The 25,283-nt window shown below is 32.6% G+C and overlaps 2 protein-coding genes across 2 annotated transcripts in view; one reads left to right on the top strand and one right to left on the bottom strand.

Annotated features, from left to right (window-relative positions):
• Positions 1 to 13,389, top strand: part of LOC127718074 (interleukin-1 receptor accessory protein-like 1-B) — a 40,054-nt gene extending 26,665 nt beyond the window's left edge. The window contains exon 9 of the mRNA XM_052223974.1: positions 13,125 to 13,389. Coding sequence (XP_052079934.1) covers positions 13,125 to 13,313 — 189 coding nt within the window. The 3' untranslated portion in view covers positions 13,314 to 13,389. The remainder of the gene's footprint in view (positions 1 to 13,124) is intronic.
• LOC127718080 (uncharacterized protein SCO4629-like) lies at positions 985 to 3,207 on the bottom strand. Its single transcript, XM_052223981.1, has 3 exons — positions 2,844 to 3,207; positions 2,283 to 2,406; positions 985 to 1,535 (listed from the first exon to the last, which is right to left on the bottom strand). Exons 1-3 carry the CDS (start codon positions 3,048 to 3,050, stop codon positions 1,078 to 1,080), a joined length of 789 nt encoding a protein of 262 aa, XP_052079941.1. The 5' UTR covers positions 3,051 to 3,207; the 3' UTR covers positions 985 to 1,077.
• Positions 13,390 to 25,283: the final 11,894 nt, after the last annotated feature.

The raw sequence follows: 25,283 nt of genomic DNA on the forward strand, positions 1-25,283 counted from the left end.
CCTCATATTTTCTCACCCCATCACTCTCTATCTTGATATTTTATCCCCCCATTATTCTCTATTCCTTATTTTATTGGCCTTATCTTCTCCATTTTTTATATGTTTTGCCCTTTATTCATCAGTTTTAGCCCATTATCCTCCATTCAGTAAACCCCATCCAGACCATCATTATAGACACACTTTTTAGTCCCCTACCGACGAAGTCGAAGGGGACTTTAGGTTTGCACTCTGTCCGTCTGTCCGTCTGTCCATCCGTCAGTCCGGCAAATCAGTTTTTCAGACTTTTTTTCTTCATGCTTGAAGATATTGATTTGATATTTGGTGTATTGTTTTATCATGACAAGTTACAGGTCAAGTTCGATTTTCACAATTTTAGCTTTTTCCTTTTTCAGTTAAAGCCCTTTCCCTAGAATTAAATTTTTGATGAAGTACTTATTAATTACTAGATTTCTGTTCAAAGTTAAATAAATCATTTTTTTTAAAGATTTTAAAAAGACATTGTATTAAGATAAATGACATTTTGGATTTTTTTCCTTTTCTTTAGTAAATTGTTTGAAGAATTTGGTGCTAGGTTTGTTTGTTATTTTATGTAGTTTTACACCATGACAAGTTATAGATCAAGAAATACTTTCCATTACAATGAATTGTTAACCGGTAGGGGACTATGTATTGCCACGCAATACTCACAGAATGCTTGTCAATTAAAAAGTGGTTTTAAAAATCATTCTATTGATATATTAATATGGAACATAGAAGTGACTTTCCTGTTTGTCGATGATATGCAATAATATTAACGGTACCAATTTTACTGCACCAGATGCGCATTTCGACAATTAATGTCTCGTCAGTGATGTCAGAATTGCGGCCTAAAATATTTGAAAATCCTAAACCAAATATAAATGTCGATAGTTTAGGGCCTTGATTTTGTTTCTAGCAATTTATTCGTTTTCGCTTAATTAGAAATAATCTGCCATGAACGGATAATGCTTTTTGAGACCGATTTATTGCTACAGGATGGATACACGTTATATCCTTCATCATTTAATCTAAGCAGCTGCCATGATTGTCCTATTCAGTTTATACTAGGTGTCCATTATACATTCCACTACGGCGAAGAATACTAAAAGCTGACCAGACATCATCTGGTATTCTTTGAAATGTCTGGTAACCCGATTTTGCATAGAAACCCATTCTCTGCATGTCTCCAAGAACCGTAGTAATAACATCAACCAAATCTCCTACTTCACTATTTGGATAGTCCAATAAATTGATGTTCGGAGACGTAACACAAATTTTACATTTTGGACCTGGCCACTGTTTTTGGAAAGTTGCCAATGTTCTACGTCCCATGTAAGGTTTTTGAACAAGTATTGCGTTACTAGGTAAATCGTTACGGTTGCGTAGCAACCTGTAACTGAAACGTACATTTTCACCTGTATTGGTTGATTCTGTTTCTATGATAATTCTGTTTTCTGGTACCCCTTTTGCAATCGCAACGTCCCGAAATATTTCCGCTTCTGTCTTTTTCCATTTTCCTGTACAAATTTAATTAAAATTTTAAATTGATTATTAATTGATTGAACATTAGCACTTAATACTCAAAATACCGATAAACTTGGCTTCTGTCATTAGTTAATGCCATTGTCAATATAGGTATAAGTAAGAGATGATGGGGATTATACGTCGATGAACCTAACAAACAAAAATACAAATTAGAAATGTATAGATGCATGGATGAAGTGATGGCTATTTAACGTCCAGTGACCATTATTATGCTAATATGATATGAATATAAACATTGCTTTGTACTTTACCGAAAAGCTTTGAACACAGGGTTTTAAATAATAAACTAGTTCACAAGGTAACAAACCATCTATACGCGTACAATACATGTACATGTACATATTTTTCGAAGTTTACCGAAAGGCGTGTTCACGCAAACTTTAAAAGTACACCTGGACTCTTTTTTCGAAAACTTGGGACAAGTTTAGGAGGTGACTGTATGGAAAAAGAACGTCCGTCTTCTTTTAACAACGTTGCTTCTGTATTCACGGAATGAGTTCATCAAATAAACAAAATTACAAGATACCGTGACATGCTTAAAAGTTTAGTCATTTAGAGCAATAATTTTGCTCTATAAACTAAATATTAGAAAATCCAACATGTTCATGTCTAAAAGAGCAATCAAACAAAAAAGACTTAACACAGCTTGGGAAAATGCGCCTGGTTGTAATATGACTATTTTGCTCTTGAAAATTTCTGAAGTATAAAATATATAATACCTCTTGTTAAATTTCCGGATTTGCCAGAAAATAGAATATATTCAGCATATCGGTCGTGCCATAATTCTGCTGCTCGATCTGCTACTCTGATGTCATGACTTCCTAATGCTATAATGATGTCACCCTATTGAATAAATATACATTGCAGAAAACAATATATATAAATTATGCAGAAAGATCAACACATACGCGATTAACCTTTGTTCTCGCCACTGTCCTTGATGTTATAACATTTGTATGTGAATTATTTCTATCATTGGAAATATATATAAAATGTCTCTGAATAATCTTATTTTATGTTAGTTTGCAGTTACAGTTACATTAAATAAGATACGAAACATTCAGTTCGAAATTATTTCTTGTGAATATGGGTTTTATTTGATGAATTATAGATTGAAAAATACTATAAATAACAGTGCACATAACTGTACCCCATCAACTGTGTCTTACAGACACAAGCGACTTAAGCTGTACTTCAACATCAATGTTTGCTTAATTTATGTTTGCGGAAGTACACTTATGAATTGGCCAGGGGCATCATTATTGTCTAGTTTGACTTACTTTGACTGGTCGATCATCGATTCTGAGGTAATTCCATATTTTCAAAGCAGCATCAATATGTAAAGAAGGTATGACAGGGCAGTGGTCTTTAGCATGTTTAGTTTCGACGCAAACAAAGAGGAAAACGAAAGTAAAATAACGAATTAAGGTATCACTATTCGGCCATATTAACCCAAAAACCTGTATCCGTTGACCAATATCTGACATTGTCCACTTTGCCAAACTATCTAGATTGCTCTTACCGAGGCTTTATACATGATAGCATGCGCTGTACTTATGAAATATTACGAACATTTAAGGAAATGTACCGAGAGTTAACATAGTAAATTATATACATGCCTAGTATCAGTTATACATGTGTATATATGTCTATGCTGATAATGTTATCTGTTTCGGCGTTTGTTTATAATTTTTAAGTGTGTTTACTTAGTATTTATATCGTATGAATTTTAAATTTCAAACTTTAAAAAGAAAACAGACATAATTGATGGAATATTCACATGATTCAGTCACAGCCAATTCCGTATTTTTAGAAAAGAAAAAAAAAGCTTAATTAATGAAATAAAACATTGGTTCTTAAGAGTGAGGAAATGTTATTGATATGTCGCGTCAAGTTCGGATCGTATCATCTATATAAATGCCTGAAATGATTGATTGATTGGTTGAATGATTGATTGATTGGTTGATGGAAGCAGTAATTTTATGAATTTCAGGACGGGAACACCAAAACATATGATATAAAAAGACAGAAGTCCGGTGGGATAAAGCGTTTGAAATTCGGACTGGTCTTGGAAAAATAAGGGTAACATGGATAAATCCAGAAATTTTGCTTTAGCACAGGCTACCTACGGACCTCTTCCAGAGTTTTTGCAAGATTATTTTAACGTGCAGAGCATGACACTCACTCTACACAAGGCAACAGATTTAACGCCCCCATTCCGACCGGGTGTGGCTGTGTATTTATACATCCCATAGAAGTCAAGGGCCGACCATATCTGTATTCCCCGGTCAACCCTTGGAGTTCCATTGGAAAGATAAGAACCAAAAGTGTTAAAATACCAAACATTAATGAACACAGGACGGAGACAGATACATCTAAAGGGGATAAAACAAGGTAGCCAAAACTGTTTAATGCTATCTTCGCTTCGATTCAAACCATTATGAGCCAAGCTTCGAATGCACGAAAAGAAAAGGAGCAGCAAAGAATTTATCAACTAGTGTCAAGAACTAAATGATAAATCGGCGTTCTTTTTTCACTTTGCGCTCTCTTTCATATACCATTTTCGCCGCGATATATCCTTTTTATGCTGCTGCGGCGTACAGCAAACACCAATCAATCAATCATATACTAGTTACCTCTCACAGTTTAAAACAATATATTGTCCATTGAAACAGTGTAGTATTGTTTTGTTTATATATCTTAATGCGCACCAAATTATTCAAGTGAATATGCCAAAGGTACAAACTGTCAATGGTTTATTTTCTTTGACAACTGTGATATTGATGAAAAGTTATTTCAAATGCCAAAATTATACATTAAAAAAAATATGTACGTTAACTTTGTTATTTGAAATGTACATGCAAATGTATATTGTCCTAAATGTGCTGTATACATTATTATCGAAAACATTGTATTATTAACTTGAAACAATGATATTGAAAACAACGATGTAAATATTTGCTGCTTTTTGACAAGAAAGAGGAAACTTACACACATTCAGAATATAAAGCTCTTTCTTTACACCAACTTTTATCTCATTTTTGCATTGAAGGACACCTTAGCCCAAATGAATTAAATATTCTTATCTGAAAGACAATACATACATGTAGATTAAAATAATTTTACTTTGGTTAAAGAAAGTCCTATATTATGCTTTTGTTAGTATATATATGTTAAATATTTGCAAAACATGTATAAAAATTGCAGTTTTTAGCTATCTTTATACATTTGTTATTTGGTCACATGTTTAGAAATGTCATTTTCATGAAGTATTACCAAAAAAGTGCATAAATGAAGTTAAAATTGACCGATTTTTGCATTAATCAATTCAGACGAAATTGGTCCTTCCTCCTTGTTTCGGCGTTTCATAATTAAATGCATTCTGGGTAATGTTTTGAAATGTGTACACCAAAAGTTGTGTTTGGCAAAAACGTCTTACACAATGGAAATTCAACCAATGACGTAACGTTATTATCATTTTGAGGAACGAACAATGAGATTACAGGCAAATTCTTGCGTTAAAATATCCAATTCCCGTACTTGTGAAACATTAATCAGGTTATTATATCTTCCTCATGCAAAGCTCTGATGCATTGCCCGGCTTTTGCTATATTTTTTGTCCTGTTTTGGTTTTATCTGCTCTTCAGTTTTGAATAAGTTTTGGAATGCCACTGACAAAGGAGAATATATTGGACAGGGACAGAAACTTTGCCTTACTACAAGCCTCCTACGGACCCCTCAAACAGTTGTTGCAAGGGTTCCTAACGTGCATAGAATATGACACTATCCCCATTCTGAACGAACGTTGCTTCGAATTTATACACTCTGCAAAGACAAACAGACACCACACTTTGAGCGTTTTACTGCCTGACGGGAGAAGTCCAGAGATGACCATATCTCTAAATCCCAGTCAACTCCTGGACTTCACTTTGAATGCCCAGAGCCAAACGTTTTAAACGTCAAACGTTCATAAATATATGGCGAAGTCCAATTCATTTGACATGCTAAACGGGGTTCAAAACAGGGTAGCCAAAGCAGTTTAGATTGATGTTTCTGTTTCAATCGTTATAACCTGAGTTTTGAATTAAAAAAAGTATCAGCATTGATAATTTATTAACTGGTATCGAAAAACATACTAAATTATCAATGCTATATTAGCAGTTGCATTAGTTAATCATTTATAGATACAAGCAATGTTAATATACCATTGAAAGTTCTTATTCCATTTCAAGTTAGACACGTACTCTTAATCATTCTTTCTCATAGAAAGATTGAACAAGTATCTAATGTCTTTATGAAATATTGAACATGTGTCCCATGCATCATACAATGACCTCGATAAGACAACAGTGGATAACAGAAACTCTTTCTATTAATCGTAACTTATCGGCAATTCTCGGCGTAACGAGAACGGCCGAGAAAAATGAAGATTGTTCTTTTGAATACTACCTTATTAAGTTCTTGGCTAATTCCATAAGAATTGAATTTACAGAATGGATCACTGGGAGTCCAGTGACATGCATATTAAGGACGAACACATTTTAATATGAAATGAATATGAATCATTTTTTGTACCAGGTATGCACGATAAGCCGGCGGATTTCTAACCTGCTCATTCACAAAGTAAAAACCATCAGGAAGAAATATCAGTCTCTCCGGAATCATTCTACATTTTGTGAACTATACAGAAGAAGTCCGGTGCATGTTTACCAAAGTAGCAGGTGTTGCAAATTTTAAAGTTGCGTCCTCTTTTTGGGCAATATGGTCAAGTTTTTTTTTAATGCAAACAAGATTTCCAGCCTTTATAAGACAACGTTGCTCCTTCACGTAATAGGAGTTCCTCAAATAACTAAATTACAAGATGAAAAAGTTATATAGTTTGAAGTAACCTAATAATGCCACATGGTCGAAAATTTTTCTCTTAACCGATGTGGTCAAAGACAGGTTCCCTGTTTCTTATCTGTTTGGCCTTAACAAACAGGATGACACAGACACCCGTTTGTTGCACCAGTGAGAACTAACATAAGGTACTCGAAACCCAAAATTTTAAATCATCACGGAAGAGCAATCAAGATTCTTAAAGTCAACTGAAAATTTCTGATGTTCAATACATATAACCGCTTGTTAAATTTCCTTATTCACAAGATAATAGAATATCTTCAGCATACTGGTTACGCCAAAATAATCACAAGATAATAGAATATCTTCAGCATACTGGTTACGCCAAAATACTGCTGCTCTCTCTTCCACTCTGACATCATGAATCCCGGATGCTATAATCATGTCATTCTACAGAATAATTATATATAAGTAAATATTAATTGAAATAATATATCAACTGAAAATAACTTATGAACAGAAAATTATATACATGTAAAAAACATACCATAGGACTTAATTAAGGATAGCAACAACCCGATATACAGCTATCTTTCTAGAATTCATACGATTTGGTTTAACGGATGCTATTCCCATCTTGAAAACAAAGATAAGATATTTAACTTAAAAAAAAGATAAATTCTAATCCAAAATATATCATTAAATGAAATAAACACTTTATAAATTTCGTGCATCCTAAGCGCTTTTCTAAATGTGCCTTCATCAGGAACGCTCAAATCTAAAATTTTAATAAAACCAAGGATGCGTAAATGATCGTGAATATGCTGCAACGTTAGAAGCTTTATGAACAAAAGGTCATAAAAATAATAGTTAAATTAGTCTAAGGGTCAACGTTTGTTGTAATATGCCTTCCTTAGAACTCACATTATTTGTCGTATAAAAAAGGGTTTCTCTGTTAATTTCCCTTCATCAGAAATACACTAAGACATAATTTTAACATGTATGAACACAATTTCATTAAGTATGTTTAGTCCAGTTAAATATAAAATAAGGTCTGATAATTCATATGCAATATAATGATTGTAAACAAGATTTAATTTCATCAATTATAAATTACGATGAATTAATAACGGTGTGTATGAAGGTAACTACCAGAAACTTTACAAGGTGAGTGATATCAAACATATTACACCACTGTCCAAAGTTAGGGGAAGGGTTGGGCGCCTGCTAACATGTTTAACCCCGCCACATTCTGCATGTGTCTGTTCCAAGTCAGGAGCCTGTAATTCAGTGGTTGTTGTTTATTTCTGTATATCATATTTGTTTTTCGTTCATTATTTTGTACATAAATCAGGCCATTAGTTTTTTCGTTTGAATTGTTTTACATTTGTCATTTAGGGGCCTTTTTAAGCTGACTATACGGTATGGGTTTTATTCATTGTTGAACTCCGTACGGTGACCTATAGTTGTTAATTTCTGTGTCATTTGGTCCTTTGTGGAGAGTTGTCTCGTTGGCAATCATACCACATCTTCATATTCTTATATTATATTGTTTTTGTTTGTTATATGACCTACTTTGACAGGTTGGTAATCGATTCTTAGGTAATTCCATATTTTCAAAGCAGCATCAATATGTATAAGAAGAATAACAGGACATTGGTTTTTAGTGAGACGCAAACGGAAAACAAAACGAAAGTAAAATAACGAATTATGGTATCAATTCTCGCCAATATTATAGGAATCCCCAAAATCAGTATCTATTTTCAGTATCAATCATAGTTCATATTTACTGGATTCCAGATTTCTATATTTCGGCAAAAGTGAACATTGTCCTTTTGAAAAGCTATTTTTTTTTATTTTCAGTGTATGGCATGCGTATCAGTAAAAGTGTCTGTATAGAGGACGTTCCGAACATTATTACTAATTTACTCAGTCGCGGGGTGTCGGGCAGCAATCAAAGGATTCAAATATTTTCACAGACAGTAATGTGGGTAACCAACGGAAATTAAATGATCAACAAATGAGCATTACTTGATTTAGCTTTTTTTGGCAAAAAAGACTCTGTGTCATCAAAATAACGTTTAATATATGTCAAGTCGTTTTTTGGCAGACTGAAAACATAACATTATAGGTTTTAACAATAACTTAGTCATCTATGTCACGCGCGAGGTTTGGCTAGCCACAAAACCAGGTTCAACCATCCATTTTTTTCTTAAAATGTACTGTACCAAGTCAGGAAAATGGCAGTTGTTATCTTATAGTTCGTTTCTGTGTGTGTTGCATTGTCGTTTGTTTTTTGTTGCACTTCAGTGTTTCTGTTGTTTCGTTGTTTTCCTCTTATAGTTGATGTGTTTTCTTCGGTTTTAGTTTGTAACCCGGATTTGTTTTCTCTCAACCGATTTATGACTTTTGAACAGCGATATACTACTGTTGCCTTTATTTTTCACAACATTCATTGTAATTTATAATGTTTTTTTCTGTTACAATTCTTTTCACCCAAATCCTCAGTTGTTCAGTTTTATATTTTGAAATAAAATGCTGGGATTATTTTGTCCTGTTTAAAAAAAAACATACTCATAAAGCTATCCTGTTGTTATGTAACTGAAAGAGAAGTATGCTTAGTCATCGTAAAATTTTGACCAGGAAGATTAGAAGGATGGATTAAAATGATGAAAATTTGACTATACAAAATATTTAAATATAGTAACAAATTGTCACCTTAAGGAATCAAGCGTAGTCATGCAAAGATAAACTGAGGAAACAGACCCCAAAAATTCAGATCTTATGTCTTTTTCCCTTTCGATTGTTTTTTGGTCATTGCAATATAGTGAAGTTAATCATAAAATCACCGCTTTCTATTTGTTTTCAATTTGTCATCTACGTAATTTCCCGTTGTTGTAACAGTTCCTTGTTTCAAAGCCACTATATATAATGCAGTCTTTGCCAAATTTCACAACATTGAATAAATACATTAATAAATAAAGAGAAGGACAAGACTGACATAAAGATACGAAGTTTAGACTTCAGAAACAAATTTCAAGTTAATTTTTTGGTTAAACCTTGTCTTTTTTATATATATATAAGTTTTATTACATATTGCACAATTCATCAGGAAGGCAAACAATGATATACATTAAAAGCTTTAAACAGCCTTTGTCACTCATCTAAATCTATGCCCAATGTCAACAATGGCCTATGTAAAATCTCATAAAAAAAATGCCGCGTTCCCAAATTTCAAGTTAAATTTTGACGGTTTAACCTTGTCTGTTTTATTTTACATCTAATATTTTATTACATATTTCATGATTTTTTAGTACGGAACACACAATAAAAAGCTCTTAAGACAAAAAAAAACTAGTGAAAGAGGCTATGTGGCTCATCTGGATATAAGCCTGGTATCACTGAGGTTTTTTACATATAGCTATAGTTCTTTTGTTTGTAACTGCTTATATTACTTTCATGAACTTAAGAGCTATTTCTGAAACGATTTTATGCGTGATTAAAGGTGATATGTGGTATACTTCTTCAAATAACTAACGATGATAGGATCGTGGAAAAGTTGTATAGTGTTGATTCATTATGATTTGTGGGATAACAATTTTCGTAAATTTCGTCGGTACAGGCGAACAACGAATCTAAATGCTCAAAGACGTACAAATAATTTATAGGCTTTTATGCAAAACCACAACACCAAATATTCATAAAAAATGTGTGTTTGTTCCAAATGTTTATAATGCGTAGTATAGGAAATCCTATTTCGCTATTAGCAGTCAGGCTGGTTCAATTTCGTCAAAATAGGCTCAAAAGCTATCACTGATGTATTATTGGTTTGAAGGTCAATAATTCAGCTTCAATTGAATCTGTATCCATGTACTAACCTTTAATCTGACAGTGAGTAGAGATGGGTTGCGCATGTTTTCAGTATGTGGTCAGCATGTTCATTAAAAAACGGAATGTCTACATTGAAAAGTGAAACAAGGGATCCACGAGGAATAACCAATTGACTGAATTGGTCCACAAAAAATCGTTCTTATGCAGGTAAAACGATGATTTACATATATTTTTAATCTATAACATGAAATCAAACAGACCTAGAAAAATCCTCATTATACGAGTGCACGGGCATGCCTGTCTATTTATACTTATATGTATGTTTATATCAGGTTATATAATCATCGGCAGTCTTCGGGGGTCATCTCGATGGATAATTAGATGGCGTGTACTTTATAATTTGCAAACAATGTTAATATATTATAACGTGTCAAGTTACTGTTAATTGTTTCTCTCGGACTTTTGTAATTTGGATATACGTTTTAGTATGTTATAAATCAAATATGAGAATTTTGGTCAAATCGGATGTATATAAATTTGTGTCAAATCGGTGAATATGAATTTGACAGCTAATGTCCCTATCAAATTATCCATCTCAATTTAGCTGATTTACTGTTGTCGTTGTTTATATCTAGGGGTTCTTATGTCCTTTGAAGGATCTACTAACTTTTACAAATCTCTTGAAGTATCCGTTAAATATTTGCCAAACTTGCATAAACGATTTAGAGGTCGATATGAACATATATTTGTCTGTTATTGAAAACCATATGCAGGTAAATATGTCTATTTTGTGCTATCGTGTTGTTTGGTTGATGTCAGTTGCTTAATATGAAAATGAGGGAATGTGGTATTGTTGCCAGATAGATTACAAAGGTCAAAAAGATATTTTTGCGAAGGGCTGAGGTAAGATAAAAGCCCCTTTACGCCCCCTAAATTGCAAACAAATATAATTACCAAAGTTTTTCAGCAGTATGATAATTTTATTGGTAAATGAACAGGTTGGTAATATCTGTACACTGTAGCGCATACATTGTTTGGTAAAGCCTTGGCTCATACCGAAATATTAATAATAAGCCCTCCAAATGAGACTATATCGACAATTTTGCACCAGATGAAAGACGTCTAGAGTGACGATATAAATATGCTCACAAAAAGTAATTCAACACTGAAAATACAATTTTGTGACAAGCTAGTGTCTTACATTCTTACGAACATCTGATGTATGTTATTTGGTAGAAATATATAAAGTGGCCTTATCATTCCTAGTCGCTTCCGAGATTTGAGGGAGACTTACTCAAGTTACCGCTCGTAATGATGTTAGTTTTTTTTTTATCTTATAAAACAAGATATATCTACAAAACTTGAATATGATCTGTAGTTCTTAATAATAATCACAATTCCAATTGATGATAAATATGTATTTATTGTCTGTTTTATCAAAGACTATGAAACGTACCTGAAGTTTCTTACCCTTGAAATTTGCATATTACTAACCCTTTTTTGTTGTTGTTAATTTCAAAATAATTTCGAAATGTCATATCTGAATTTATTGTCAATTTGCACATTTTCACCTGGGTCTTATAGCTTAATGTCTTTTTCAAGATCCCGGATAGCAAGAGAAACCCGAAAATATCCAGGTCAATTTATTACTAAAATGCACACGAAGTCATTGTCATTGCAACTGTTGAATGCGTAAACACAATTTTATTTTTATCTTTTTGTCTTGTACACGTAATTTCATATTCTACCACAAGATTCATTATGACAAGTCAAATTGGCGACATGAAGAATAATAACATTATCTTTTTTATACCTTCTTCGTCATCTCCAATATATATATACAAATCTCAGCTTCTTGTAATTTGGTATAAAGCTTCGTCTAAGGATGCCATACTAAATTATGTGTTTTCACATTAAATGCTCATCAACTTACTGTTTGCCAATACTTTAGTATTCTTATTATTCCTACAGAGCAAACATAATTATAAAAACAAATTTATATTTAGTGAATATGAAAATTGTTCAAACAAAAGTATAATTTTGATTACAGATTTGTTCACAGGTTTGTAATAAATGGGTTACTGGTAAAAATTTTCTCAAATTTTCTTTATTATATTTATTTGACTTATTTCCCTTGGTTGTTATTTTAGAGGTGTAGTTAATATTCTTATTTTACTTACCAAATTGAAACAGGGTACTACCAAGTCTGATAAAAGATCCTAAGTAGATGATAGTGATGGATGAACACATGATTAAGCAAGACTAAAAGAAAAAAAAAAATGTTCAAAGAACTACGTTTTTCTAAAGTCTTGCTGTCAGGGTTAACAAGTTGAATTTGGCTGTTTTATGGAGGAAGTTGTGCACGTAGACATCCCTAGTGACAAAAGAGGTTTAACTCATGCTCAAATTGTGTGAATCGAAAATTATTATAGCTGAGGTGTCAACCTATATTTGTTCCGCATAAAAGAAGTTCCCCTGGAGACTTCGTCACACCCCTTTCAAAATGAGCCAAATAGTTATTTTCAATTCTATTTTTTAATTTTTAAACCCCTTCTGCCTCTTTGGATATTTTTTTTAAAAACTTGTAACAGTTATAAAGGTTTTATTAACTTATCATGTGTGACCTCCAACCATATTAATTTGGATTATTTTACTAAAAAATTTCATTTAAATATCAGATAACCTTTCAATATTGGGTTCAGGATTTTAATTGAAACATTATAGACTTTGCACTAATCGTTTAATTTTATTTTGAGACAGTTTATACAAGAGAAAGCTTTTTTGGTTGTTTTTTTACATGTAAATTTGCAACTTTGTTGGTTGTCATAATTATATTCTCTTTCATTTTTATGTGTATTTAAATGAAAAAATTATTGTTAATCTTTTTTCAGCGGAAGGATGTTCTGATTTTGATCAAATATGGAAAATATAAAGTTCCAGCAAAATTGATAGGAAAGACGTTCCTAGATTTTACAGACAAAACTATAGCACAACATTTTTGGCAGAGATTTTATGATGCAATTGGAAAACCGGGTGATGACATTCAAAGATGGAGGAAGGTCAAGATGAAGGTCAAATGAAATACAACGAGAAAACTCAAGTCACAGAAGAAAAAGGTCAAGTAAACAAAATGGACGAAAATGACAAAAACTTTGAGGGGTATAATCACATTATAATAAATTTGACAAATGAAAAGAAGAAAAAAGGAGACCATAGATAGTGAAGTCAATGTCAGACCAAAAACATGTGATCGCAGTCAGAGACTTGAGAGTACGGAGTCAAGTGCGAGTCAGGACTCATGTATTAGCAGAAGGATCAGCTTAGAGGAGCGGAGACCTTTACTGTGTTAATTCTATGTCATCAAAGGCCAAACCAATTCTATATTTTTTAGGCCCCTGCCACAGCGGAGGGGGGCATTTAGTGTTACCCTTGTCTGTACGTACATCGGTACGTCCCAAAATTAGTTTCCGTTCTTTTACTTTAGTTTGCCTCAATCAAATGTTTTGAAACTTATACACAATGCTTATGACCTCACAACACAGATAAAGGTTGAATTTGGTTTGCATTACTTTTACCGTTCTTGAGTAATGTACCTTTAAATCGTTATATGCATGCGGGGGCATCATCTGTGTCCCATTGTCACATTCTCCATTTATTTTTAGATTTGATTCACTGTGGGTTTGTGAGACTTTATAGGGTAATTATTGATACATTCTTTTATTGGTTAAAAAACAGAAACGTTATTTTAAAGGAGCTATATTGCAGTTTTAATTTGAAGTTTTCAAAAGGCGAAAAAGAATTAAATTTTACATCTGATGTAATACAATGAAATAATTGATATGGTTTATGTATGTAGTTTACAAAAGGTTATTAGGGATTCATATCTTTATGCCCATGTCGTAGGCAACGGGGGCATTAAGTGTTACCCTTGACCTTCCGTCTTTCCGTCCTTCCATCTTTCCATCTTTCCGTCCATCCCATTTTCATTGCAAAGCTTGAGCGGGGGCATTCATGTCTGCAGACACATTCTCCTTTTATTAAGTATTTGTTTTATTATTTAACACACTTTACCAAATTTTTTATGCAAGTGTTTCTAGAAACGAATGTTTTTCTTTTCAATGAAAACTCTTTAAAATGATAATAATAAATAAAGACAGTTTTTGTTATCCTTGAAGACCTGTTGGTGGCCTTCTGCTGTTGTCTGTTCTGTGGTCGGGTTGTTGTCTCTTTGACACATTCCCCATTTCCATTCTCAATTTTATTTGTTATCCAATCATTCTAATTCAGTACTCAATTTTTAGTATCCAATCATTCTAATTCAGTACTCAAATTATCTGTATAACGGACGCTCACTTTCGCTCACTGTCGCCGTGTCGGTAGGTAAAATTCAAATATTCTAACAGATAATCATTTAAGGAACCAAAGCAACAATTATCAACGCTAAGTTTTACTTGGTTATGCTCTATTTACAATAACGACTAGGAGTAAGTACTTTGGTTGGATGATAGATTCATCAACATACCAGGAAACTGAACATCTTAGCGTAGTGTTGTCCAATTTAACTAAATTGGTAAGGTGCTTCGAAGAACAAAAAGTAAAATATTTACACTTCTGAGGTACTTTTGTGCAGAGGAACAACATGAACAAGGTAAGATGAACATTTTTTATATCTTTTTGTTGCAGACTGCATCTGAAAATATCATATCCGGTTTTAACAAAGACTTTTTCTGAATTAAGATCAATGGCGTTCACAATATTCATTGCAAGTTAGAATTTTACTTTCTGTTACAGCACTTTTCACTCAGATCCTTATGATCCATTCAGTTGTCAGTTTAAGTTTTAGGTAACCTATGATTACATTTTTCTGTTTAAAACAACTTCAAACCCAAAACATCGACAAAACTGAAGCTTGGAAATATTTTGTAGATAACTATAATCGAAGAATTTCGATAAGAAAGATTTGGAAGATAGATTAAGGTTAAAGACAAATAAATGATTTACAAGTACAATATATACATCTAAATAAAATCGTTGCTTCAAGAAAATAAACATAGTCATGAACCTTAAAAGCTGTAAGAGCCTGTACAGCTCATCTGGATATATAATCAATGTAAAATGTCATAATACTAAAACTGCGTTCACAAATTTAAAGTGAAATCTTGTTGGTTTTACGTTGTTTGATTTTTATATTTTTTCATTGAATATTCACAAAAAAATATATATTTCACTTCTGCAAAAAAAATCAAAATCATAAGGTATAAAAACAAAAACGATGTGTCGCTCATCTTGATATATTAAGGCGGCAGTAATATACCGGTGTTCAAATTTCAAAAATCGATAAAAATAGACAAATGTAGGTAACAAACAAAACTGTGGGAATCACATGAACTCAAAATGCATGCAGACAGGATTTCGAGACAGGGTATGCGTCTACTGATATGCATGTTTCAACTAATATGCAAATGCACATTCCGTCCAAATGTCACAATCGGAAAATTATACATACCCAAAGTCAACAATGACCAACATAAATCCCATACAACTTAGTCCGCCTAAGACCAAGTTTAGAAGAGATAAGACAGTCATATAACCTTTTTTTCCCGAGTTTGTGATTGTTATCTTTATTCGATACGAAAAAAAATCCTTCTAGCTTTGTTGCAATATTTAGTGTCCAATTATTCAGCTAACTGGAATGAAGTCGGCCAATAATTATATTATTTGGACAAAGTTTAGTAGAAATTGGTATTTCAAATAAGTTTTCTAATAAAATTGATTGAAACTTCTGTCTGAATCACCGTTTGTAGTAACATTCACAATTAAAAATTCCTTAATAGGATTTGAGATCAAATTAAAAAAGGTGCAAAAAAAAATATGCAGTAGAAATGGACACAGGAAATGCAATAAACTTCTATAAAATCTACAATAATTATAGTAACTTACGGCAACAGTAGTGTACCGATGTTCGAATTTTTCGAGCAATAAAAAACAGAGGAAAATCAAGGTAACAAACAATAAACTGTTATCACAGAGATATGTCTCGCCTTTTTGTAATTTTGATAATGCAAATGTTGAAATTAAAAAAGAAATACTTTAACATGTAACATAAGTTATGCAAATATTCAAAGTCAATGAACCATGACTGAGGTACATGGCTTAACAATCTCCATGTAAATGAGATGTGCCAATGTTAATACAACTGCATACCAAATACCATTGACTTATTAAAAATCGTTCCCTTTAAACAAACCTAAACACAAACATTAACTTGTAAACTATGTAAAAGTTTCAAAGTCAGTGAACCATGAAGAGGAGGTGGTGCTATATAATCTCCATGGAAACGATACTTGCAAATGCCAATAAATTTGCACACCAAATATCATTGACTTAACATTAGCAGTTCATCGTAAACTGACCTAATCACAAAGAAATACATGTAAAGTAAGCAAAAGTTTCAAAGTCGATAGACCATGACTGAGGGGGCGGGGCAAAATATTCTCCATGGAAATGAGATGTGCTAATGGTTATACAACTGAATACCAATTAACATTGGCCTACCACTAATGGTTCCCCTTGAACTGACCTAATCACAAACTAATACATGTTAACTAAGCAAAATTTTCAAAGTCAATAGACCATGACTAAGGGGGCGGAGCCAAATAATCTCCATGAAAATGAGATATGCCAATGCTTATTCAACTGCATACCAAGTATCATTGACCTAGCACTAGTGGTTCCCCATATACTGACCTAATCACAAACTAATACATGTTAACTAAGCAAAAGTTTCAAAGTCAATACACCATGACTGAGGAGGCGGAGCCAAAAAAAAATCCTTGGAAAGAGATATGCTAATGCTTATACAACTGCATACCAAATATCATTAACCTTCCACTAGTGGTTCCCCATAAACTGACCCGATCACAAACTTATGCATGTAAAAGAAGCAAAAGCTTCAAAGTCAATAGACCATGACTGAGTGGGCAGGGCCAAATAATCTTCATGGCAATGAGATGTGCCAATGCATACAAAATATGATTGACCTACCATTTGTGGTTCACCATAAACTAGACCTAATCACAAACATATACATTGTTGACGCCGCCGACACCTAAAACAGCATACCTATGTCTCGCTTTTTGACTCCGTCAAGGCGATACAAAAACCCAAATGAATCGCATCAACTCCAAAAGAGTTGAAATTGGATGCGTCTAGGGTAAGCTTCACCTGCTGTAAATGAACCACCCGCCCTGCGAATCTACATTCAGAAAGGATTTATGCATTGCCTAGAACAAAATGTACACAATTTACAGGCAAATCATGTAACGAAACATAATAGTTTTGTTTCAACTGTAAATTTTCAAATGGATATTTTAAATAAAAATAAAACTTTCATACGAGGTATAATCATAACTTGTATCAATAGATGTTGATTTTCAAGTATAGCTGTAGTTCATTTGTTTTAAATACTAAGACCATGAGCTTAACTTTAGTGCTATTTCTGAAATAGTTTTATGCATAAATAAGGTGATATAGATATGAGAGAGTATACGTCAAAGAGATAGAAACCCAACGAAACAAATAACCATTCCGATTATTACGTCTTCTTTATTATACATATTTACTTTGAATTAGTTGCGGAGATAAGACGGGTAAAAGTTTAATACTGTGGATTCGATCATTTTTATTTGTGAGATATTAATTTTTCCTGAATTTTGTGGGTAAACATGGTAAGGATGAACATCGTATTTTAAGATTCAACGAAGGGCAAATTTTCTGTTTCCTTGTAACTTTGCACGTGTGAAAAGCTACAACATACACAAAAAAAAAAACAAAACAAAGAGAATAGTGTTTTCCTTGATCAACAAATTGAATGGTATTATCTTGACACATCCGTCAAGAAAAGAGTTGTTTATGTCACTATGATGTCATAAACATATGGACATATTTCACCATAAATAATTTAATAAGCAAAAGCCGTGTCTAAAAGATTCTGTTTAATATATATTCTTTGGAATTTTGTTTTTATTTTAAAAAATTGGGTATTATGAACCCTTTTATTAATCCCTAAGAATACACTGGATTTCTGATAGACTTTTTGTATATCATTAATCATAGATCGCGGTGTAGAGACAATATGGTGACATGAATTGTAGTTTTTTTCAGCTATTAGCCGTTTTTAAATGAATTTCGACGAAATAATCAGACATGTATAGATACACATCAAGTACTCTCTTACTCTTAAAAATAAGGCGATATTAAAGTAACTTCAACACCAAATAACATGACAAAGTTATAAATTCAGAAATAAAACATGTTATATTCTTAACTAATACAAATTAAATTGTACCTTGATCTGGTGATGGATTGTCGGTAGTTATAGAATTCGACTCAGTTACATTCATCCCAGCAGAGGCTGTAGATAATGGTATTGTAACAGTTTGATGTTTAAATTAGTGCCATTAGATTGCGTTGGTAGCTTTGTGCTGGTAAAATGACCTACTGATGTCGTGCTTAGTATCGACATCCTAGTGGTTGTTGATGTTATTGTTTCAGACGGTATTGTAATTTTCTCAGATGTTATGCAAGATGTCTACTTGTGGTAGAGATCGGTACTATTTTTTTCCATTGAGCTGGATGTTCTTAATAGTTCTGTGGTCGATTTTACATCAAAGTTAGTTGTTGTCTCGAATAATGTACAGGAATATTTGTATGTTGGTCATAATTGTAACACGTTCCAAAGCAGAAGTGATCGAGAATTTCGTGTACATACGAGAAACATTTTGACAGCAAGCATCCTTGAACATGATCACCATATGCACAACCTTTAGGAAACGATTGCTTTAATAAACGAACAAAACTGTTGAAACACACCAATATACACTAAACTCTATTTCTGATATTCGTTCGAACAAGAGACATGTGTATTTGATCAAGTTAATACTAAAAGGTTTATTTTCTGTCTTAAATAAGTAATAACGAATTCTTTGACAAAAAAAAATATGACATTTGACCAGATATGTCAGTCGCGAACTAATAAATATAAAAACCACGAAGTACCTGCCTATGCAAGTAAACGATTACCGCGGTTGATTGTTGATAATCCAAAACAAACTGTAACCTTTTTTTTGTTAATTAATAAAGATGGAAGTCAAAAGAATCGTATTTTTTTTCAATATTTGACAGAATACTGCATGAAAATCAAAGGCAAATTGTTGGTTTCATATTTGAATACAATTTAAGGCGACATTACTTTACTGGTGTTAAAATTTGGTCACAAACAAAAACTGAGGGAATCGCATGAAATCCAAAAGGAGCGATCTGAGAAAATCGCATGAACGCCAAAAAAGAGCGATACCGGGTGTGTAGTTAGGGTAAGCATCTCCCGCTATGCATGCAACAGCAAACCTTTTGAAGGCTTAGCATATTTGAAGGCACAGACTCAGTGAGTCTGGTAAATTGGACCTACATCTGCCATAAAACACTTTAAGCAATATGCAATATGCAATATGATGAGCTTGTATCTTGCAGGATGGTGAAGGATTATACCCTTTTAAAGTTTAACAAATACTTAATTCTTCTTTGACATCGCAGATTTAACGTTCGGATTTAGTCTGTTGTCGTTTCTATCAATAAAGTACCTCCATACTTTTATGAAAATATATACAATAAGAGAAGTTAAAATAGCCATTCATCAGACGACAACCCATCACCACAAAAAAAATATAAACGATGAAAATCTGCTGTAGCCATTATCATGATAATATTTGGAAAAGAAACTGCGACCATTTTTCTTTATACCTTACTCCTTTGTAGATAAAAGAAAGAGACAAAACAAGACAACAAAGAAATACAAAGGCAATCGCACGAACTTCAAAAAAAAAAACAAAAAAAAAAACAAAAAAAAAAACAGCGACACCGGGTGGGTCAATAGAGTACGCGTACCTTGCTATACACATATCACCGACCATGCGATTCCACACAGAAACCTATTTTTTCAAACGGGATAGCACATCCTATTTTTACAGAGATGTTGTTTACCGTGCCCGGAAATTTAGCAACGATCCTGGTAAACTTATTGATCCTTTAAATAAATTTATGCTAAAAGGTTACCAATTAAACACTGTAATTAGCTCTTTGAATATTGTTTTTATTGGTATTAATATTGATTTTGTTATCAGTAAATTAAAAGCAAACTGAATATTATTGTTATATACATATGCACATTCATGGATCTAACATCTGTCGATACCTGTATCTTGGCATTGCACAAGGTCGTGTTTTTCTCTGACTGGTTATGACGTCTTTACACTAAATCTATTGGATGTTAGATGTGTACTGATTGATAATTTAGTCTTAGATGCATGATTTTTTTTATTAGTTGTTATTGGCTTTGAACTAGCTGTCAGTAACTGCGAGTACTCACAGATCTGTATTTAGTGTATTTTTACCAATAAAAACAATATTCAAAGATCTAATGACAGTGTTGAATTGGTGACCTTTTAAAATAACTTTATTCAAAGGATCGATAAGTTTACCAGGATCGTTTCTACTTTCCCGGGCACGGTAAACAACATCTCCGTAAAAATGAGGATGTGCTATCCCGTTTGAAATAAGTTTTCTACAAACCAAACTTCGAAACCAAATCTTTATATCTATGGAAGAATTAAGTAGACGTTTTAAGTTATTTGTGGTAACGAAATCCCTGAGTTAATAATTTACCAGTAATATATAGATTATGTTCGTTAAAATCTAAAACGTCACAACAGACACGGTCATAGCGAACGAGTTGTGAATTATAAACACTGTAAGATGGTGCAAAAGGAACATCACCATCCAAAAAAGGAAAATTAACAAAAGGGAACGAAAAATAGTCCCTTTTGTCGTAAATTTTAGTGTGAAGTATCCTGTGTAAATCGAAATCTAGGAAAAGACAGTTATTAGCGTACCTTTTGGTAAATTTCGTCAGTATATTTAGAAAATTCTTGATTATTTAACGAAAAAGTATCATCAAGATAACGGTAAGTGTTGTTGAATTTATCAATTAAATGCAATTTAGACGGGTCTTTACTGTTTGATCATAAACTGTTATTCATAACAGTACAAAAAAAAAGTCTGCTATTAAAGGGGCGCAATTAGTCCCCATAGGAATACCTACAATCTGTCGATAAACTTTGTTGCCGAAACGTAAATAAATATTATCAAGGAGAAAATTAAAAGCTTCAATCATTTCATCACACCTCCAGTAGGTATATCTAGCATGTTTACCTTTCTCATTAGAGGAGAAGGCTTTAAAAATGAGTTGCAGCAAATATATTTGCATTCAGATTTACCAAACGACCATTTAATTGAAATAGGAAAACTTTTGACCAAAGATTGTGTGGAAGTGTAGTGTATAGAATTGAAAAGTCAAAACTGTCAACAGAATCAAAAGGACTATCAATAGCATGTAATTTATCTAAAACATCCAAAGAATTTTTACACTCCAAAAATAGTTAATTCCACTGTTTTCATATATTTTATTACAAAAGTTTTTGATAAGTTCTTTGATAGTAGTTAAGGAACTAGTTAAAAGCACTGAAAGATTGGTTGTAGAACACTTACTAGAGGCCAAGATGAAACGATATTTTACAGTTTTTTGTGTAGTTTAGGTAACCAATACATAGTAGGGACCTTCAAATGTTCAGAAGAGGCCTTAAGCTGTGAAGTGGTTATGATATGTTTGTTTACTATATAACTCTCTGTGAAGTGCACGGACTTGAATGTAGATGAATTTAAAATTTCATTCTTAAGAACGTCCGTGTAGTATATACGGCATACCAACACCACATTGTTGTATGTTTTGTCGGCCGGTACAAACACAAACCGCTTTGAAAGTACATGAAGTTTATTTCTTATTCTGGAAATAGGCGTATTGCGTACTCTTTTATTTATTTCTGAATTATTTTCAAAATGTTAATTTCGAATATCCACAACATTAATACATTTATTTAAATAAGAATCAAGAGATTTTTTTTCAGATTTTCCCCGTGACCCGACGACACTGTTTCCAATCTATTTAAGATGGAGGACGATATTTTGGTCCTTTTTTCAAAAAGTTTTTAACCTCTCTGTCTTGGACGATATTGAGGTCCCCCGTAATAACATGGCCATAGGGATCATAACTTAACTTCGACGATTCACAGTTTCAAGTTAAAGGAGTATTATTTTCTACATTGACGTCTGATGTTACTGACGTATAATTAAAAATTAAACTTCTGCTAGATTTTTGTATGTGTACGAAATAAAAGGTGGTTCTGTGTTATCAAAATAGGGAGGTATACAGTTTTGAAAGGTAGAGTCATTAGATATACTCGATGAGTTGATAAAATCAATACCTCTGTTAGTATATTTAATTTTCAGAAAGTGCCGTTTATGATCATCAGGTTTATCGCGGTAACAGCCTACTGTGGCAAAAAGCTGTAATTATACGCGAATATTCATAGAGTGGGCTGAAGAAGGAAATTGTGTTACACTCCTTGGAAATATCATGTAATTTACTAATTGGTATTTCACCACATTGTTTGCTGCTTGAAAATATCATGTAATTTACTAATTGGTATTTGACCCAGTTTACATAATAATTGTTTTTTTAAATATAGATAGGAGATTATCAAGTGTATAATTTACACGATGTTTAATTCGTTGATTTCGATTGATACGTTTGCCATGAGACCTATTATTAAGTTGTCTTTTATCAACAATATTCATGACATCAAAAGACGAAGTTTTAGATATGTTCCCGTGTCCAATTATATTGTCATTTAGACCCAGGGGATAAGCTGTCTGAAGTCGTTTAATCCGAGACAGTTCGATAATTTTACGTGAATCTCCAAATTGTTTATGCGATTGCCCTTGTTGTTTCTGGATCGTTTCGAGTGGTTGGAATCTTATAAATTTAATATTGTGGTTGTGTTTACCTAAATGTTGGTAAATAATGCTTTTTAATTTCTTAGGTATTCTGAAGCGGTATAGATGTTCCTGTGTTCATTTAAAAAATTCCCTTCCTGTTTGTCCTACATATTGTATACCACACTTTAGCTTTTTCAACTAACCAGATAAATAAAGCTTTTAGTTTTTCATGTAATCTCACAGGAAAAGGAAAGCGAAAAAACTCTCCCGTTCACTGTTGACCTTACAGTATTATCAGAAGATAATCTACATCAGGTTTGTCATTTTCTGGCATTGCACGGGAGTATTTGTAGATATTTACGTGCATTTTTATTTAATAATCTGGATGCAGCAGCATTCCCACCTTTGACACAATTGTAAAAAAAAGTGTTAAATTTAGAAGGGGAATTTCGATTGACGGTGGTTGAATTTATATGGCTACTGTTGTGATATTTGTATTGAAATGAAAAAAGGATCTGAACTATATAAGAAAAAAATAGTATTGTGAAGACAAATTTGTTGTCTTTTTGTGTGGTTAATTTGAAAACTTGCATAGTTTGTCCTGCAAATTTTATCTGCAATGTTTAGATTGAAAGAATATTTATGCAACTTCGATGATGTGCACAATTGTCATTTGCATTCTTATTTAATTAATCTTTCATTTGTGGGTAAATAAACAAATTATATTATGTTCTTATGAACTTGATTTTCATCTTATTGAATTAAAGAGAAAAAATTAAAAAAAAAAAAAAAAAAAAATTCTAATTGCTTATTGTTCAAAATGAGTAAAATAAGTCAGGAATGTCGTTGCAACGAATTAATAAAAACTTTTTACAAATTCTTTCATAGATACACAGGTTTGATAAGAAAGTTTGTCTTCATAAATTTTTTGAAATCCTGTCGATACTGTTACTTATAGTTTACATGTTATTGCACAATGTTATACGTTACTCAGACTGTTTATGACGTCTGTACACTAACTCTGTTGGATGTATTATAATCGATACTTTCGATTGGGAAAACATAATTGATTTATTACTTGTAAATTGTTTTAAACAAGCGTGTAGTAGCTGCGAGAACGCTTATTTTTGGTGCTTTGTTTCTATTGTTTTAATGTTACTTGTATTTGTGCCTCGTACCGATCTCTTGTGTTAAGCCAATTGCAGTTCATTTTTACAAATTGTTTCTATGTTGAGCTGTAACACCTATGTCCCATGTTTATGTTGAGTGCACACACACACATGTTTAACCCAGCCACATTGTATATGCCTGTCCAAAGACATGTGCCGGTAGATTTGTGGTTGTTATTTTTTTTTCAATTGAATCATTCACATGTAAATGGCGGGGTCTTTTATAATCAGCTATTCGATATTTATTTGTCATTTTTGAATGCCGTATGGTTGCGTTCATTTGCTTACATCTTCATCTTTTTAGTAAGCTTTAGATTTGAAAATATGTTAACCTTCAGCATCACTGAAGAAATATTTATTGTCGAAATGCGCATCTGGTGCAGAAAACTTGGTACAGTTAATGCTATTACCTTCGTTTCATTTGAATATCAGTTAAAAGTTGTTTTATTCACAACCATGCCACACCTCCTTAGTTGTATATTGCTGGCGCCAAACTCTTCTCCTAATCTTGGATAGTGGTGTAACCATACAATATACGAACAAACTATAAGAATCAGTTGAAAAGGGCTTAACTCGCCAAATCGATTTAAAGCAAATAAAAAACCCTAACAAAACACATATGACACAAAGAGCAGATATGAGAGTACTCGCCGTGACTGAAAATCTAGTTCAAAGCCAATAATAAGTAATAACAAAATAAACATTTGTTAAAGACTTACAATTTTTGATGTGAAATTACAGAAAATGAGTATGCCGTATCAGGCATGGTTTAGCTCAACCAACCGGAATTTATATTGCTAACTAGAATAAGGAAGGATAATCGGGATATTCATAAAATATATACGTATCTTTTTATTTTAGGAATAGTGGATTAAAGTGTATGAATTTATGACAGAAATCCATTAATACGCATAAAACCAAAAGCAAAGGGGAAAATGTTTATATTTTCTTTTTTTCGTAAAAAGACAACGAGGGCTTCTTAACGGAGCAAAG

Source organism: Mytilus californianus, unplaced genomic scaffold (assembly GCF_021869535.1).
Source record: "Mytilus californianus isolate M0D057914Y unplaced genomic scaffold, xbMytCali1.0.p SCAF_10, whole genome shotgun sequence".
In the NCBI taxonomy this organism is placed as follows: Eukaryota; Metazoa; Mollusca; class Bivalvia; order Mytilida; family Mytilidae; genus Mytilus; species Mytilus californianus.

Excerpts from the sequence above, each read along its gene's own strand:
- LOC127718080 (XM_052223981.1), bottom strand. The coding sequence starts at position 3,050 with ATGTCAGATATTGGTCAACGGATACAGGTTTTTGGGTTAATATGGCCG. Across the intron at positions 2,407-2,843 it reads TCGATGATCGACCAGTCAAA|GGTGACATCATTATAGCATT; the intron begins GTAAGTCAAACT and ends TTTATTCAATAG. Across the intron at positions 1,536-2,282 it reads ATCCGGAAATTTAACAAGAG|GAAAATGGAAAAAGACAGAA; the intron begins GTATTATATATT and ends AAATTTGTACAG.